The sequence below is a fragment of the Musca domestica genome, unplaced genomic scaffold (genome assembly GCF_030504385.1).
Source record: "Musca domestica strain aabys unplaced genomic scaffold, Musca_domestica.polishedcontigs.V.1.1 12, whole genome shotgun sequence".
Taxonomy (NCBI): domain Eukaryota; kingdom Metazoa; phylum Arthropoda; class Insecta; order Diptera; family Muscidae; genus Musca; species Musca domestica.
The window spans coordinates 8,355,808-8,375,246 of record NW_026712155.1 but is presented as its reverse complement, the minus strand read 5'-3'; the positions used below and the strand labels follow the sequence as shown (position 1 = coordinate 8,375,246).

The 19,439-nt window shown below is 38.9% G+C and overlaps 3 protein-coding genes across 5 annotated transcripts in view; 2 read left to right on the top strand and 1 right to left on the bottom strand.

The window, feature by feature from the left end:
• Positions 1 to 2,793: 2,793 nt before the first annotated feature.
• On the bottom strand, positions 2,794 to 3,123 carry LOC131807217 (enhancer of split m4 protein-like). Its single transcript, XM_059132304.1, has one exon. It carries the CDS (start codon positions 3,121 to 3,123, stop codon positions 2,794 to 2,796), a length of 330 nt encoding a protein of 109 aa, XP_058988287.1.
• A 2,559-nt stretch (positions 3,124 to 5,682) lies between these two features.
• LOC101889082 (enhancer of split m4 protein-like) lies at positions 5,683 to 6,006 on the top strand. The gene has a single exon (XM_005187141.2). It carries the CDS (start codon positions 5,683 to 5,685, stop codon positions 6,004 to 6,006), a length of 324 nt encoding a protein of 107 aa, XP_005187198.2.
• Positions 6,007 to 8,784: 2,778 nt separating this feature from the next.
• Positions 8,785 to 19,439, top strand: part of LOC101901207 (neurofibromin) — a 38,931-nt gene continuing 28,276 nt past the window's right edge. For 2 of the 3 annotated variants that reach the window (XM_059118164.1, XM_020038076.2), the window contains exons 1-13: positions 8,785 to 9,243; positions 12,000 to 12,146; positions 12,212 to 12,738; positions 12,802 to 12,907; positions 12,970 to 13,436; positions 13,494 to 13,815; positions 13,878 to 14,430; positions 15,267 to 15,414; positions 15,483 to 15,962; positions 16,028 to 16,579; positions 16,641 to 16,775; positions 16,842 to 17,510; positions 17,626 to 17,852. In XM_059118164.1, the coding sequence (XP_058974147.1) occupies positions 9,184 to 9,243; positions 12,000 to 12,146; positions 12,212 to 12,738; positions 12,802 to 12,907; positions 12,970 to 13,436; positions 13,494 to 13,815; positions 13,878 to 14,430; positions 15,267 to 15,414; positions 15,483 to 15,962; positions 16,028 to 16,579; positions 16,641 to 16,775; positions 16,842 to 17,510; positions 17,626 to 17,852 (4,393 nt within the window). In that variant the 5' untranslated portion in view covers positions 8,785 to 9,183. The remainder of the gene's footprint in view (positions 9,244 to 11,999; positions 12,147 to 12,211; positions 12,739 to 12,801; positions 12,908 to 12,969; positions 13,437 to 13,493; positions 13,816 to 13,877; positions 14,431 to 15,266; positions 15,415 to 15,482; positions 15,963 to 16,027; positions 16,580 to 16,640; positions 16,776 to 16,841; positions 17,511 to 17,625; positions 17,853 to 19,439) is intronic. The other variant, XM_059118163.1, reaches the window with a different exon arrangement.

Here is a 19,439-nt window from a genome sequence, read left to right as displayed (position 1 = left end):
ACCATCTCTCCTCAGAAGACCCTTTGGGTCTTTTAGCTATACAAAACCTCTTGGTCTTCTATTTATACAAGACCCCTTCTGTCCTCCATCTATTTATGATGCCTTGGGACTTCTATTTATTGAAGACCCCTTTGGTTGTCTATCTATACTACACCCACACTTTTGGTCTTCCATCCATAAAAGGTGGTCCTTTTGGTCCAGTAGTCCTCGTTCTGAAGAAAACCTCTTTAAACATCTTTTTATAGGGTACCGCTTTGTTTTTCTGTCCATAGAAATTTCCCGTCGATCTTCCATCTAAAGAGACAATTTTGATCTCCTATCCATAAAATACACCATCTCTCCTCAGAAGACCCTTTGGGTCTTTTAGCTATACGAAACCCCATGGTCTTCTATTTATACAAGACCCCTTCGGTCCTCCATCTATTGATGTCGCTTTGGGACTCCTATTTATTGAAGACCTCTTTGTTTGTCTACCTATCGTAGACCCACCCTTTTGGTCTTCCAGGTGCTTCTGGTCTTCTATCTGAAAAATACATCTTTGGCATTTTTTCTGAAGAAGACCTCTTTCAACTTCTTTCTATAGAATACACCTTTGAAGTTCTGTCCATAGAAAATCCCTTTGGTCTTCGACCCATAGGAGACTCCTTTGGCCTTCTATCTATAGAAGGTCCATTTGGTCTTCTCTAAATAGAAGACTTTGTTGATCTTTCTGTCATATAAAAACCCATTCGGTCTTCAATTTTTAAGAGATATTTCATCTAAAAAATTCCCTATTTATAAAATATGTCATCTACTTTTAGAAGACCCATTGGTCTTCTAGCTATTTGTAGTAGACCCCTTCGGTCCTCCATCTACAACTCGGGACTTCTATTTGGCTGTCTATCTATAGTTCACCCACCCTTTTGGCCTTCCCCCTATAAAGGACCTTTTGGTCTTCTATCTGAACAAGATACCATTGGTCTTCTTTCTGAAGAAGACTGCTTTGATTACCCCTTTAATCATCCATCTATTGATGATCCATTTGGTCTTCTATTTATTGAAGACCCCTTTGGACTTTTATCTGTAGAAGATCCCCTTGGTCTTCCATATATAAAAAAGGTCTTTTGATCTGAAGAATATCTCTTTGAATTTCTTTCTATAGAATACCCCTTTGGTGTTCTGTCCATAGGAGACCACCTTGGACTTTTTTTCTATGGAGGACCGCCTTGGTCCTCTATTTATTTATATTTGGTTTTCTTTCCCATTGACCTTCCACCTAAAAAAGACTCCTTTGATCCTTTATTTATAAAATACAGGGTTGCCCATATTCGACGGACCCATCTGGCAACGCCATAACTTTTAACAGAGATGTCACATCGATTAATGACATACCGCGTTTGAAGTGTCAGTCCAAGCAGATTTTTACCATGAACCAACACACCATTAAGCGTTTATACGAAAAATTTTCGACTGGTAAAGCTCTTTCTAATCCGAAGAGGCCATATAAAAGTCGACCAAGGCGATCGGACGAGAATATCGCTGCCGTACGAGCCAGTGTTGAGAGGTCCCCAAGAACATCCCAAAAACGCCGTTCTCAACAGTTGGGCATGGCTCGGTCCACTTTAAAACGGATTATTCGCATTGATTTGCATTTCTTCCCGTACAAAATACAATTGACGCAAAGAATGTTGCCTGTGGACAAGCCTCGTCGATTGGAATGGGCCCATGGGTCCGTCGAATATGGACAACCCTGTACATCCCGATATTCGGTATTTTTATGATTTTTGCCCCACTTTTTCAAGGATTTGTCTGAAAATTGGTTCTTCTGTCCATAGAAGACCCCTTTGGACTTTTATCTATAGAAGACCGCCTTGGTTCTATATTTATAAAAGACCCCTTTGGTCTTCCATCTGGTCTTTCTTTCCAAATGATCTTCCACCTAAAGAAGACTCCTTCGACCTTCTATTTAGAAAACACACCAATGGGACCTTCTATCGAAAGAAGCCTCTTTGTTCATCTATCATTAGAAGACCCCTTTGGTCGTCTATCCCCTTTTGGTATCCTATTTATAGAAAATTCACTCGGACTTTAATATATAGAAGACCCCTTCTATCTATAAAAGATCCCCATGGTCACTTATGTATATATGGAAGACCCATTTAGGCTTCTAATCATGGAAGACACCTCAGATCTTCCTCATATATTAAATCTCTTCTATCCGTCTTTAAAAGATCCCCAGGGTCTCCATTATATAGAAGATCCAATGAGTCATCTAATAATGGAAGACCCCTTTATTTTCTAATAATGGAAGGCCCCTTTGGTATCCCCTATATAGTGGAGTCCTTTGGTCATCTATGTATCGAAGAACCCTTTTTTCTTCCCTACATAGCATTATTCATATGTCCCCCATAAATAAATGCAAGATCATTTTAATAGTCTATCCATAGAAGATTCATTTGATCTCCTAGCTTTATAATCCACATTTAATCTTCTCATACCCCTTTTCAATCGCCTTTTAATAAGAAAACCCTGAAAAATGTAGAAACTACTATTAATTTTCTTCCCCAAAATCCCAACCCAATTCCCCCAAAGACAAACTCATATAAAATTTCATTTTAAAATTGTAAAAATATATTTTGTTTTCATTTTTTTTTTCGTTTCTTATAAAATAAATTATTTTCTTGGAAAATAAGGTTTTTTTCTTAAATTATCACAGTTTTGTAAAGCTTCTTTTGTCGAATTTTTATAACAGTTTAAAGTTTTCTTAGCCATGGGAAGACATCTGTATAGGTAGGCGAATAAAGTTTTCAGTATTTAAGCTTGGGCCCAACGATCTTGCATATGAACAGGAACAAGGTCAGCGGCTGAGGTCCAAAAGAAGGTACCCTGTTCGGTGCGTACAAAGTGAACAGGTACTGTTGTGATGGGGTAATCAAATTCCTCCTCTTTTTCATAGGATTCATTGATGTCGTTTTCATAGGATTCCATTGAGTCGTAATCTGATGATGATTCAAGACTGGCATTGCGGCTATTTTCCAAGGATTCCATTGAGTCGGCAGCGACAGCTTTGTGGGATTTGAAGAATTTTTTAAACAGCTTCTTCATGCTGTTGGAGTTTTTCTTCTCGGAGATGGTGATTTCCATGTTGTATTGGTTTTGGGTGATTTCTACGCACATTTTGAATGTATGATTTTGAAAGTGAGTTCTTCACTGGAAGGTTAATCGAATGAGAATGATGCTGTACCCTGGGAGTGTTGGGCCTTTTATACTCTCAGCCAGGTTGCAAGGACATGCAGGTAGAAGAAAATCTACCAACTCCTAGACAATGGTGGTGGTTATCTATTTTTTTTTGTGGGGTCTGGTTTACCTTTCTGATCGTGGGAACGTCTAGTGAAAAATTTTTGGATACAACAATTCTGGAGATAAGGATTGTATTTTTTTGGTATTGTTGTTTTCAATATTTTGGTAGGTTGTACACGTGCAAAGGTTTTTCCAGGTAAAATGCATTTTCAATTCAATTTTGTAATTTCCCAGTTTCCCACGCTGGGATACTCGGTGTGGATAGATTTCGAATGCACGTGTTCGGTTGTGTGAAGGAGTTTAAGGAGCTAAAACTCATAACGAATGGCCATTAAGTTGGTAGCCTTATCGTTGTTGTTGTCCACTTTACTCGTGCTGTAAGCAGGGCGTTTAAGATTGCAAAGTCGAATATGTATTGGAAGCACTTGTAGTTGTACCTTGGAAAATCCTTTTTTTAAGTCTAAGAGGAACGTGAGCCGCGCGAGTTTGGTATTTGACGAGAGGCAATGTAGACAAAATACTGAGGAGGCATTTTAATTTTTAAAAATTGTACTTTTGGATATTTGAAGATGGGGTTCGGATATTTCCAATTTGTGCTCAGGAGGTGCTAAATCATAATTTAAACTGTTGATTCAATAAAAATCCGAAATTTATATTCTATTAGGTTTGAGCAATCATTTTGAAAAGCACAAATTCTGATCAATTACATATTCACATTAGATTGTTGATTAAGAGGAATATTTGGATATAAAAGCTGTATATAATCGCCGAACTGTTTCGCAAGTTATGACAGATATAAGTTTTGGAAATTGTGACCCTTTGTGGGTGAGGTACCAGAAGGGGTTGGCAGATATCTAGCATCTTCACAAGAGATCTTGCGTTAGCAAAAATGATTGATGTGTGAAATTTGAAGAGAACCGGATGCTTATTTCGGATTTTATGATCGTTTTGGTTATTCAAAACTTTGACCCTTTGTGGGGGAGGTACCAGAAGGAGTGGACCGACATATCCCATCTTCACATCAGACCTTGGGGTAATAAAAATATTGTGATTTGTGAAATATAAAGACAATCGGACTGTTATTTCACATTTTAGAAGAGTTATAATTATTCAAAATGTTAACCCTTTATGGGGGAGGTACTCGATGGAGTGGACCGATTTTGTCGATTTTCGCACCTGAACTAGCACAAAGATGTAGAAAAACGGAAAAAACTCTTTCTCTTTCTGTAGTAAATTATTTTCTTTGAAAATGTTGACATTCTGAGTGGGAGGTACCAGAAGGAGTGTACCGATATGACCCATCTCCGAACTCTATCTAAGTTTGACAATAATATTACGATGTTCCAAGTTTGGATGAAATCGGATACTCCCTTCGAGAGTTATCGTGCGCACCGCAGAGCAACATTCGGGCAGCGTTTGACGGTTTCATTGGCCGTTTGAAGGCCATAATTCGTGCCAAAAGTGACCAATTCGAACAAATCTAAACTTATTCTAAAATGTGATGCTATTTCCGACATTTTTTGCTTTCATTCAATAAAATTTAAGATAAAATGTAAAAATTATGGAGTTTGACTTTTTTGCAGTTGCATTCTCACCCTATAGATTGGGCGCCATAAGCGTGTCATCGGTTTTTATTGCTTCTAATTGAAGAGAGAAAGACAAAGTCCTTGTCTTTCCTAAGGCAAGGTTGAAGATCTTCTATAGACTTCAATTGATTTTTTTTTCAAGGAACAACACATTTGGCAGCAATCGTATACTCGGGAAATATTAATGTAATTGCTGTACATGTCTTATATTGAATGGGGTTCCAATGCTCGCACTTAGGGCACGAGTCTATTTTTTAACAACACAGTTGTATATTTTTTCTTCCCTACTAATGGAATGGCTTTCACTGAGGAAAGTTTTTTCATTAAAAAATACTTTCTCATCGAATCCTGTCATCCAATTATAACTTCTATCCATTATATCCTTGACTCGATCACAGTCATGCTGCGTGGGAATCATTTGAAAATGATTTTACTGTAAATGTATTTTATGTTCTATGGGGGAAACCTTTGCACATGCACAATTTTCAATAACAGAAAACAAATACAACAACATTATTGAAGATCCTTATCAGGATTAGTGATGCTCAAAAAAATTTTTGGTCACTAGACGTTCCCACGATCAGAAAGGTAAACCAGACCCCAAAAAAACAAAACAATAGATAAACACCAGCTATTGTCTAGGAGTTGGTAGGATTTCTTCTACCTGCATGTCCTTGCAACCTGGCTGAGAGTATAAAAGGTCCAACACTGAAAACGTACAGCATCATTCTCATTCGATAAACTTAACAGTGAAGAACTCACTTTCAAAAATCATACATTCAAAATGTGCGTAGAAATCACACAAAACCAATACAACATGGAAATCACCATCAACCAGAAGAAAAACTCCAACAGCATGAAGAAGCTGTTTAAAAAATTATTCAAATCCAACAAAACTACCGACTCAATAGAATCCTTGGAAAATAGCCGCAATGCCAGTCTGGAATCATCATCAGATTGCAGCTCAATGGAATCCTATGACAACGACATCAATGAATCCTATGAAAAGGAGGAGGAATTTGATTACCCCATCACAACAGTACCTGTTCACTTTGTACGCACCGAACAGGGTACCTTCTTTTGGACCTCAGCTGCTGACCTCGTTCCTGTTCATATGCAAGATCGTTGGGCCCAAGCTTAAATGCTGAAAACTTTATTCGCCTACCTATACAGATGTCTTCCAAATGCTAAGGAAATTTTAAACTGTTATAAGAATTCAACAAAAGAAGCTTTACAAAACTGTGATAATTTAAGAAAAAGATCGTATTTTCCAAGAAAATAATTTATTTTATAAGAAACAAAAAAAATGAAAACAAAATATAATTTTACATTTTTAAAATGAATTTTAAAGGAGTTTATCATTGGGGTATTTGGATGGGGTTTGGAAAACTATTATAGAATTTTCTATATTTTTTCAGGGGTTTCTTATAATCATAGGATTAAAAAGGGCAAAATTAAATCAAAAATGGATTACATAAATAGGAGATTAAAATCTAAAAACTTCTTGAATTAAAAAAAAAAACAGTAAGTTCTGCCGGCACGAACTTCGAATACCCTCCACCATTTAGAAAAAATTTGGAACTTTAAAAAATCCTTAAAAAATTCTGTTATAATTTTAAAAATACGAAATATAATGGCGTCTATACGATGTGGACCTACATAGGCATTGTTTGTCTTAAGCCATTACCATATTCAAATCCGAAACATGAAATAAACGGTGAATAACGCAGCTAAAATCATCAAAATTTCGTATATAGGGAGGTATCGTTATATCGTAGTTGTACGAAGTCCTGGACCAGCATAACAATTTTCAGTCATAGGCTGTAGTATCCATTACGAACTTCCAATACGATATCTCAAACAATTTCGGTGGGTATTGTACCTAAACTCGTCAAAATACCGAAAATAGGGAGGTACTGATATATGGGGCCTATACGAAGACCTAGACCTGCATTGACAATTTTCTATCACAGACTGTATCTTCCATTACGAACTCCTAATACGTAATTTGAAACAATTCCGTTGAATAATGACGCTAAAATCATCAAAATACCGAATATATGGAGGTACCGCTATATGGGGGCTATATGTAGACGTGGACCTGCACAGACAACTTTCTGTCTTAGGCTGTAGCATCCATTACGTACTTCAAATACGAAATTTGAAACAATTCCGGTTAAAAATTTCGCTAAAATCATCAAAATACCGAATATAGGGAGGTACCGTTATATGGGGGCTATACGAAGATTTGGGCGTGCGTATGAAATTTTTAGGCATAGGCTGTAGTACCCATTACATACTTCGAATACAAAATTTGAAACAATTCCGGTAAATAATGTCGTTAAAATCATCAAAGTACCGAATAAATGGAAGTGCCGTTATAAGGGGGCTATATGCAGACGTGGACCTGCATATGAAATTTTTAGGCATGGGCTGAAGTACCCTTTACGAACTTTGAATACGAAATTTGAAACATTTCGGGTGAATGATGTCGTTAAACTTATCAAAATACCGAATATCGGGATGTACCGTTATAGGAGGACTATACGAAAACGTGGACCGACATGGCCCATGTACGAACTCAAGCTGACTACTGAGAAAATACACATGTGTGCGACATTTTAGCCTTCTATCTCAATTCGTTCGAAAGATAACGTAATTAGAAGGACAGACAAATAGACAGAGGGATAGGCAGACAAGCGGACATCGCAAAATCTTCTTAAAATTTTACGCTGTTCCAAGATATTCATGCTTCGTAGGGTCTATCGCGAATATTTCGAGATGTCACAAACGTAATGACAAAGCTAATATACCCTCCATATAATGGTGGAGGGTATAAACATAAGCATCTGATTCTTTCTTAAATTCAAGCATTTTAATATTTCTACTAACCCAATATCTGTCGTGAAGATGGTAGATATCAGCAAACCTCCCTCACAAAAAGGTTCAAAACTTTGAATAAGCGGAACGCATATAAAATTCGAAATATGTATTCGATTCTCTTCAAATGTCACTCATACCATTATTTTGAATCACACAGCAGAACCCCTCCCACAAAGGGTCAACAGTTTGAATAATCATAGCGCAAGTCAGAATATATTTAAACAAACGGACATTGGCTGAGAGCATGGTACTATAAGGAGGTATAACAGCTTCGTAAAACTACAGAAATACAGCCCTGAGGCTGTACCCACACTCTGTCAGACTCATTCAAAATACAAAGGGGTTTTGATTTTTTTTTTTCATATTTTTCTTCATTTTTAAAATTAATTAAATGGCGAGGAAAATGAATGAAATGCCTGGATTTTCGCTCAAAAATATGATCCAAATCTTTCAATTTCATGGCTAAACTGATTAATAGCTTTAATGCGCGAGCCGCAATCTACGTGTCTTCCAATCATTGGTTTAGAAAATATTTTGATTTCATTTTTCAAAACAATATATACATACATAAAATTGGCAGAAGTCGGACACAATTAGAAAAAAAAAAAAAATGTAATCAGCTAGCAGCTCTACCATACCCTTGCACCATGTTTGAGAGTATATATCTGTCGGCAAAACCAATTAATTAATATTTTTTTATTTATTTTCTTCTATTTCGGACTATCGGACAAATAATAATTGATGTTTATTTATTTTTTGTTTATTTTTTATTATTTTTATTTATTTATTTTTTTTTTATTCTTTTTTTTTTTTTTTGATGCAAAATTCTTGAAATGCCGAATTAATTGTCTTGATATTTTAATTATTATTTATTTAATTATTTTCATGTTGGAATATTTCATGTGTTCCTCCTCAAACATTGAATTTCCCTACGCTACTGCCGCCACAGCTGATTCAATCTACTCCGAAGTTAGCTGCAGTTGGTTGCCTCTCTCGCACATTCGCACCACTCTCCTTGCCTAAAAAACATTCCACCAGCTGTCAAATAGACCAACAAAAGACGAAGAAGCAAAGGCATACACACACATTTTCCTCAACTCGCAAAGCAAATGAAAAACCTCAACTCTGTGAAAAATTGTGAAAATTTTTATTGGAAATTGTACAAATTGCAAAATTCGAGATACAAAAAATCAATGTGCTCCGCATTGAGCACTCGCGCGGTGTGGAAGTGAATGCAAAGAATAAAGTGAAACCCAATAAAATCCAATTGAAAATTACGCGTCATAGTCAAGAATCTGTTCTGTATATACCTACCTATCTATACACATCCGTTTGGTTAAATTTCTTCACAATCTGTTTTTTTTTTTTCTTGTGGAGAAGAATTGTTGATTGAATAGTTTTGGAAAAAAATGTTATAAAAATCAAAGATTAAAAAATGGCCACACAAAAACCCGGAGAATGGGCCAATTCGTTGCTGGCCCGTTTTGAAGATCAGGTAATTTGGTAATTTTGCAAATTCAAAGAAAAAAGTCTTCAGCCATCATCATCACCACCATCAACGCTTCTTGGATCCTCCCAAAAATTTCTTTTGGTTGTATAGCAGCAGCCAGCAGTTGAAGAACGCAAAAAAGTTGACAGCTCTCGTCGTCCCTCAAATCGATTGAGAAAAAAATACATTTTGTGCGAATGCGACGCAAGATGTGTGCAAGCGAGATGGGGCAACCAAATGTTTATTGTTTTGGGAAATTTTTTGTTTACGTTTGGCGGTGTGAAGGAATTTCATGAATGAAAAGTCCCAGAATTTATGAATGAAATTTCACGTGTGTTTTGGGAAATTTTGTGAGTGTTTTGCTATTTTTCGCTCGCGCTCTCTCTGCTCTCTCTTTGACGACGAACACACGATTTGTTTGTAAACAAACTGACGGTGCTCACACCAACACACAAACAGCTGTAACAGGTGAAAAGGGAATTTTTCGTTGTTGTTGTTTTTTTTGTTGTGGTAATGACAGCCAGCTGTTGCAAAAATAAAAAGAAACTGTTGATTGTTAGAGAAAAAATTAGAATGAATCCAGGAGGATATTAAATGGTGTATTTTATGACTCTAGACCACGGGTGTTTAGCAGAGGGAAGCAGACTTATATATGTTCCTGTGTAAAATGTGAATGAAAACTGTCCGACATAGGCATCGGTTTGCCGAAGTTTCCTTTAAGCTCGCCAAACTTCAGATTTCCACCAATGTTAAGAAAAACAAGTGAATAAGTATCAGTCGGTTTTGCGATTATTTAAATATATTTTGTTCTCTGTTATGATTATTCAAATGTTTGACCCTCTATGGAGGAGATTCCGAAGGAATGGGACATTATTGTCCATTTCGTATCGGACCTAAATAAATATGATATAAATATTGCGACGTGCCAGGTTTGGAGTATATGGACTAGTTCCTTGAACATATGCGAGAATTTTTAGAAAATGTAAAAATGTGCGTGCGGTACCAGATATAGTCGACCGAGGTATTCCATTTTCATACCTCATCTAAAACGAATAACAATATTGGTATGACCAAAATTACTAGAAAATCGAAAATTTTTATACAATTTTATGCGAAATCAAAAATTCCATATTCATCTCAGGTTTCTGGTTGAGAGAAATATTGAGATAAAGCAAGTTGTAAAGCATCGCTGAATGGTTTCGCACGTTGTGATTTTTAAAAGTATTGAAAATTGGACCCTTTGTGGGTGAGGTATCAGAAGGCACTCGCCGATATATATCATCTTCACAATAGATCTTGTTTTAGAGAGTTCGGTGCGTATTTTTAAAATAAGGAGTGGACTGATATATCCAATCTTCACTGCAGATCTTGTGTTAGAAGAAATAATGGGACGTGTGAAATATGAAAAGAACCGGATGACTTTTTCCCCCTATGTGGGGGAGGTACCAGAAGAAATGGTCCCATCGCTACCATCCTCACAACAGATCATGTGTTGTTGGAAATACCAAGTCTGAATGGAATCGGGTGTGGCATGGATATTCAAATTTTTGACCTTTGTGGAGATACCAGAAGGAGTGGACCGATATATCCCATCTTCATAGCAGATATTGTGCTAGTAGAAATAAGGGATGAGTGAAATATGGAGAGAATCGGATACTTATTTTAGATTGTATGATCGTTTTAGATTGTATGATGGAATTGAATGTTCTTCATGAATATTGAAATATTGTGGGAGGTACCAGAAGGAGTAGACCGAGATATTCCATCTTCACACCAGACCTTGGGTTAATAAAAATATTGAGATGTGTGTAATTTTAAGACAACCGGATTTTTACATTACATTTTATAAGAGTTAAAATTATTCAAAATTTTGAACCTTTGTGGGAGAGGTACTTGGTGGAGTGGACCGATATTTTCCATTTTCGCACCCGACACTGATGGTAATATTAGGATTTGCAAAATTGGATTATTATTTCCCTTTCTGTGCAGTATTTTTTTTTTTTTTTGTTGTGAAAATTTCAGACTTTTTGGGGAAGGTACCAGAAGGAGTGGACCGATATTGCCCACCTTCGAACTCGTTCTAAGTATGATAATAATATTACGATGTACTAAGTTTGGACCAAATCGAATACTTCCTTCGAGAGTTATCGTGCGAATCAGCCCGCAGACAGACGGACGGACGGACATCGCTAGATCGATTCCAAATGTCCTTAATTTAGTCCAAAGTGACCTGAGGTCTAAAATCGTTATGTCGATGAGACACGTTTTGGCCTCTTGCCATATGACGGAGGGTATAAAAGTCAGAGAAGCTATCATTCTGCTGGCCCAACCCTGGCTATTTCGGTGGCTTTATGCTATTTTTGCCGTGTCGAAGAAACCGCATACCGCAATCTTTGTCATAATTACACAAATATCAGAAACTCATTCAATGAAATTTATAAATTGAAATATATAATTATAGCCATGTGGATTCGAAAAGAACTAAGACAATTGTCGATTCTGTGGTCACATAAGAAAGGGACTAAAAAGGAAGATGATTCAGAAAAACTATTGAAGAATCGAAAGCACTCGCCTCTGTCGATTCTAAAAGAAAATGCGGTAATAGCTTCTGAAATCTAAAAGTCTAAGAATAAATCCCAGCAAATCCAAAGATTCTCTAATCTTGCAGATAGTCCTTGGGGAAAAAATCCACCAAAGACTCCTGCTATTCATAAATTTACGTTAACAGCTCCAATAATTTCCATTCCCATATATCTTTTCAGCTTCCCAACAAAACAAATGGTCCACATGGCACCCAGGCTCGCATGAGCCAGGATCAATTGGTGAATTGTTTGATTCACATATCGCGGTATCGCTTCTCTTTGGTGATATCGGGTCTAACGAAAATATTACAACGAGTTAATGAAGCGGTAAGTATCAACACTTCCCCTCTCCGGATATTTTTTTTAATGTTTTATCAACTATTTTCCCACAGGCCATACAAAATCGCCACGAGACCGATCGTTATTATTTCGAATCTCTTGTTATCATCCTAACCACGCTGGAAAGATGTCTAACCAATCAGACAAAGGACACAGCACGCTTCGAAGAGGCTATGAATGTTAAGTTGCTCCTTCGTGAAATCACCCAATTTATCGATGTCCAGAGTGATAGTAACCCGAATGCCGCCCAATTGAAAATTCTGGCATCCAAAGTTTTGTTTGCCCTCTCGCAGAATCATTTCTCGGCCGTTTTCAATCGCATTTCGGCTCGTATCCAAGAATTGGCGGCATGCTCGGATGAGAATCCCGATTATTCTGATATTGAGTTGATACAACACATCGACATGGATATGACGAAATTGACGAAACTGCTGCAGGAGACAATAACGAAATTTCGTTCGAAACGGGCACCGCCTTTGATACTTTTAAATTCCATTGAGAAGGCCATATGGAATTGGATTGAATATCATCCGCAGGAGTTTCAGGATTTGCAGAGGGGCATGAATCGGGATATATCAACGTAAGTGAAATTTATAGCATGATTTCGGAGAGTATTAATTATTTAATTCCATTCCCGCTTTAGATGCTGGGAGCCGTTACTGGATTTCGTGGAGGCCTATAAGGCCGAGAACAAAAAAAGCAAGACCACAGTCTGGCCTTTGCAAATGCTACTGCTAATTTTAAATCCGGTAAGTTTTTCCTTTAAAAAACACATTACACCCTTTTAATATCCTCCCCCTCTTGTTTTTAGGCCTGCCTGGAAGCCACCGTCAATGAGCTGCAGCAATGTGAAAAGGAAAAGGACAAAATGGCCTCCAAGACGCAGTCGCGAGACAAAGATTTCTCGGCCAAGCAATTTATTGAGAGTATCAAACGTGGCCTGGGTCCCCACTCCCCCTCGAAACTGGTCACCGAATCAGCGGCCATAGCCTGTGTAAAACTATGCAAAGCTGCCACCTATGTGAATATCAACGATTCGAACAACGTCATCTTTAAATTGGTGCAATACATCATCAACGACATCAAGGCTTTGTTGTTCAATCCCGTCAAGCCCTTTTCCAGGGGTCAGGGTTACAATTTTGCCGATATTGAACTAATGATTGATTGTTGGGTTTCCTGTTTTCGCATTAATCCCCATAACATAGAGGCTTTGAAGGTGTGCCTGAATCTTAATTCGCCGCAGGCCTATCATTTTGTTATTGTTTGTTCGTTACTGAGGTAAGGGATTCTGATCCTAAATCCTTAATTTGTTCGCTAAAACCATTCCAATTCCAGGCTGGCCCATATCTATGTTGACTTTAGATTACAAAACAAAAATCCTTTCCGGGTGGTAAATCAACCACGTCTGCCCTGGTGGCCTCAAACGGATGTGGTACACTATCGTTCGGCCGAGATGAGAGCTCTCTTCACCGACACCCTTAACAAGGCCACCCAGGGTTATATAGCCCACACCCCACTGAGAATGATTACCTCTTTGACATTGAAAACCAAAGATACGCAAAAAGTTTTGGCCCGTTCCGAGGAGGGGCCAGCCCATAAAATGTTATTGTTGTTGTTAGTACGTTTAATACATGCCGATCCCACCTTATTGTTAAATGTAAGTTCAGCACCCAAAATCCGATCCGAATTTAATATAAATTCCATTCTTTTATTTTTCAGACCCAGGGCAAAGTAGCACACGAAGTACAAAGTTCAACTCTCGAACTCATCAATGGTCTTGTTAGTTTGGTTCATCAACCGTCCATGCCAGATGTGGCCCAGGAGGCCATGGAAGCCCTGCTGGCTTTACATGCACCCGAAAAAATCGAAGTTTGGAATCCAGAGGCACCCATTAATACGTTTTGGGACGTCAGCTCCCAGGTCTTGTTTTCCATTTCACAAAAGTTAATCCAACATCAAATAGCCAATTATACCGATGTCCTGAAATGGTTGCGTGAAATATTGATATGTCGTAATACCTTCTTGCAAAGGCACAAGGATTATGCCCATGTCGGAAGTCAGATAGCCATCTGTAAACAGGCCCACATCAAATTGGAGGTGGTATTTTTTATGTATCTCTGGTCAGTGGATTTGGATGCGGTGCTAACATCGTTGTCCTGTTTCGGTTTGTTGTGTGAAGAGGCTGAAATATGTTGCGGCTCGGATGAATTGACGGTGTCAATGCTTGTGCCGAATTATATGATCTATCAGGAATTGGCTCAGCTGTCATCGGGTAAGAATGGAGGATTTTTTTTGGAAGAATGTGGTAAATAGCATGCCCTGAGGTCCTCTATGGCCTGTAGAAGACCTGGAGGTCTTCTATCGTCTATAAAAGACCTGGAGGTCCTCTATTGTCCATAGGAGACCTTCACCTTCTATTGTCCATAGGAGACCTTGAGGTCTTCTATTGTCTATAGTAGATCTTGAAGTCCTCTATTGTATATAAGACCTGGAAGTCTTCTATTGTCTATAGAAGACTTGGAGGTCTTCTATTATCCATAGGAGACCTTGAGGTCTTCTATTATCCATAAGAGACCTTGAGGTCTTCGGCTGTCCATAGGAGACCTTGAGGTCTTCTATTGTCCATAAGAGACCTTGAGGTCTTCTATTGTCGATAGGAGACCTTTAGGTCTTTTATTATAGATAAGAAAACTTGAGGTCTTCCCTGGTCTGTAAAATACCTTGGGGCTTATAGATGGTTTTGAGGTCTTCAATGGCGTATATATGACTTTGAGGTTTTCTATGACTTATAGATGTATTCCGTGGTCTTTTGAAGAACTTGAGGCTTATACATGACTTTAAGGTCTTCAATGGTTTATATATGACCTTGAGGTGTTACCTGGCCTATAGAAAGCCTTGAGGCCTCCCAATGGCCCATAAAAAACCCTGGGGCCTTCCAAGGCCTATTGGCTGAGGTCTTTTTTTGACGTTATGAGAAATTAAGGAGACCTTCTGTAACTATTTTTTTTCTCTGGAAAACATTGATGTCTTCCATTTTCCATTGGGGACCCTGAGATCTCTCCAGGAACATGCCAAGTTTTATATGTAATTTATTCTCCTTCCTTTTAGCTGCCACGGATTCTCGCATATGCTTCTACGATAATAGTCATGGCAACGTTCTTAATCGGCTACACCTTCAGAAGCGCATTATGCAGCTCCTACGGAAGATTGAGCACTGTGTTCATGGTGTACAGCCTGCCTGGGAGGAGACTTTTAGGTACCTTTTACCACACTATATAATATCTCTTATTAATTTCGCTTCTCTCCATCTGTTCCCCCTTCCAGGAACTGGGAAATCATGAGTAAAATGCTGCAAACCTACCCCAAGTGTAAAACCGAAGACGGCCAAGCTGAGCTGTTCCATCGTGGCGTGGGAAAACGCCGAGCCAGCCATCAAAGCTCGGAACATGATATTGAAGAGCAAATAACAGAATGGGCCAACATGACATGGTTCCTGCTGGCCTTGGGTGGTGTTTGTCTAATCAAACGTCGTCAACAAGCTGTGGCCGCCCAGGCTTCACAGTTATCCCTAGCCCATCAGGCTCCTTTTCATCCATATTCTCAGAGTTTTGGCTCACTGCAACAGAATCTGCCACCTCAGGTCCACATACATCAGGGTTCAATAAGTTCATTGGCACAAAATTCCCTGCATTCACTCTCTAGTTCATCCAGTTCGGGTAGAGGTTCGTTGAATCCAAATTCAATTTCCTTGGCTGGAGTGCCGCAGGGGCCACAACAGGAGGTGCAATATTGTCCGGTGACACAGTAAGTTGGAAAAAAACTCCATTTTCTTTATTCCGTATGTTACCTTGGAAAATTCTCCCTTTCAGATTCATTGGCCAACTCTTGAGGCTATTGGTTTGCAGCAATGAAAAAATCGGTTTGAACATCCAAAAGAATGTCAAGGAGCTGGTGGGTGAAGAAATGTCCACCTACCTTTATCCCATCCTCTTTGATCAGATACGTTCAATTGTTGAGAAATTTTTCGATCAACATGGCCAGGTCAATGTGACCGATATCAATACCCAATTCATCGAACACATTATCTATATCATGAAATCGATTTTGGATCCCAAACCGAGTAAAGATCCCAACAATGACCAACCATCGACGGCAGAAAATTTGGGTGTAACCAGCATTGAAGGTATGATGTTGGGTATTGTACGCTATGTACGCCACTTGGATATGACGGTCTATGCAATACGGATAAAAACTAAACTCTGCCAATTGGTGGAGGTAATGATGAAACGGCGGGATGATTTGGCATTTAGACAGGAAATGAAATTTCGTAATAAATTGGTGGAATACCTGTCGGATTGGGTTATGGGCACCTCACATCAAATTGCACCGCCCAGTTCAACGGATCCCTCAATGATCACCAAGTAAGGGGATACCATTTTCCAGCAATAAAAGAGATAATAAATTCTTTATTTTATTTTCAAGTACCTCTTTGATATTCCGTGACTTGGATCAGGCCTGCATGGAGGCAGTGGCTGCCTTGCTAAGAGGTCTACCCCTACAACCCGAAGAATCTGATCGTGGCGACTTGATGGATGCCAAGAGTGCGCTGTTTCTCAAGTAATTTATCTTGGCAGAGTAACTTTTCCCATAGAGCTGACCATGATTCCCCTCTTTTCCCTGCAGATACTTTACCTTATTTATGAATCTCTTGAACGATTGCATCGACAGTTCCGAGGCTGAAAAGGAACTCAACAATCCCCCACTGCTACCACCTCGCCCCCGTTTAGCTGCTGGCAAGCTAACGGCTTTACGCAATGCCACCATACAGGCCATGTCGAATTTGTTGGGCGCCAATATCGATTCGGGGCTCATGCACTCCATTGATCTGGGCTATAATCCTGATTTACAAACTCGAGCCGCTTTCATGGAGGTCCTAACACAAATCTTACAACAAGGTACCGAATTTGATACGCTGGCTGAAACAGTGTTGGCAGATCGTTTTGAACAGTTGGTTCAGCTCGTTACCATGATCAGTGATAAGGGTGAGCTACCCATTGCCATGGCCTTGGCAAATGTGGTGACCACATCGCAAATGGATGAATTGGCTAGGGTGCTGGTAACCTTATTCGATGCCAAGCATTTATTATCACCTCTCTTGTGGAATATGTTCTATCGTGAAGTGGAGGTGTCGGATTGTATGCAGACCCTGTTTCGTGGCAATTCACTGGGCAGCAAAATAATGGCATTTTGTTTTAAAATTTACGGCTCAGCATATTTGCAGTTGTTGTTGGAGCCGTTGATAAGGCCTCTGCTGGATAATCCAAATACATCGTTTGAAGTGGATCCGGCTAGGTAAGGGCAATCTGTGATATTTCACAACAGCATTTAAGCCTGAAAGGCATTTCAAAATAACTTCCTCTAAAAATCAAGTGAGAGACAACCGAGTAACTCTTTAATTTTATTCCAGACTCGATCCTGGCGATGACTTAGATGTAAATCGCCGTAATTTGATAGCCTTGACGAAAAAGGTCTTTGATGCCATCACAAATTCAGCCGATCGTTTCCCACCCCAGCTGAGATCTATGTGCCATTGCCTTTATCAGGTGCTCAGTAAAAGGTTTCCGAATTTATTGCAGAACAATATTGGAGCTGTGGGTACCGTAATCTTCCTGCGCTTCATAAATCCAGCTATTGGTAAGCAAAAAACGACAACAATTTTAAATAAGTTAAGACGGAAATTCACGTTTGAGGTCTTCTATTGTCTATAGTAGACCCTGAGGTCTTCTGTGGTCTATAGGCCTTGAGGTTTTCTATTGCCTTTAGGAGACCTTGAAGTCTATAGATAGCGTTGAAATGTTGCCTATAGGAGTCCCTGGGGTATTCCACTGTCTATAGGAGACCCTGAGGTCTTCTATTGTCTATAGAAGGCCTTAAGGTGGTCTATTGTCTACAGGAGACCTTAAGGTCTTCTATTGTCTATAGGAGACTATGAGGACTTCTATTGTCCACAAGAGGCCCTGAAGTCTTCTATTGTCCATAGAAGACCTTGCGGTGTTCTATTGTCTTTAAGAGACCCTGTGGACTTCTATAGTCCATAGGAGACTCAGAGGTCTTTTGTTGGTTATAGGAGACTGAGGTTTTCTTGTGGTCTTCTATTGTCAATAGGAGACCTTCAGGTCTGTAGAAGAACCTGAGGTCTCCTATTGTCTATAGGATACCCTGAGGTCAGTAGAAGAACCTGAGGTCTTCTATAGTCTATAGGAGACCCAGAGATCTTCTATTGTCTATAGGAGACCCTGAGGTTTTCTGTTGTCTGTAGGAGACCCTGAGGTCTTCTATTGGAGGCCTTGAATTCTTATATTGTCTATAGGAGGCCATGAGGTCTTATATTGTCTATAGAAGACCCTGAAGACGTACATTTTCTATAGGGAACTCTGAGGTCTTCTATTGCCTATAGGATACCTTGAGGTCTTCCGAAGTTTAAAGAAGACCTTGACCTTGAGAAGACTTTTAGATCTTCCATGCTCTGCAGAAGACATTGAGGTCTTCCATAGCCTATAGAAGACATTTAGGTCTTCTATAGAAGACCGTAAAGTCTTACATGGCCTATAGAAGTTCTTGATGTCCTCTATAGTTTAAAAAAGACCTTGAGGTCTTCCATGGTCTATAGAAGACCTTGAGGTTGTCCATAGTCTATAGAAGAATTTGAGGTCTTTCATGGCTCATAGAAGACATTGAGGTCTTTCAAGGCCCATAGAAGACATTGAGATTTTCCATGGTCCGTAGAAGACGATGAGGTGTTCTGTTGTCTATAGGACTTCTGGAGTTTTTCAATAGTCTATAGAAGACTTAAAGGTCTTCCAGGACCTATAAAAAACATTGACGTCTGTCATGGCCTATAGAAATTTGAAATCTTCCATGGTTCATAGAAGACATTGAGATCTTCCATGGTTCATAGAAGACATTGAGGTCTTCCATGGCTCATTGAAGACATTGAGGTCTTCTATAGTCTATCAAAAATTAAGCGATTCCATGGTCTATAGAAGTCCTTCAGGTATTCCATTGTCTACAGAAAACCTTAAGGTCGTCCATGGTCTATAGAACTCCTTGAGGTTTTCCATGGTCTATAGAAGACTTTGAGGCCTATAGAACACCTTGAGTTATTCCATGGCCTATAGTAAACTCTGAGGTCTTTCATGGCCTATAGTAGACCATGATGTCTTTTATGACATATAGAAGATCTTGGGATCTTCCGTGTCTAAAGAACACCTGGAGGTATTC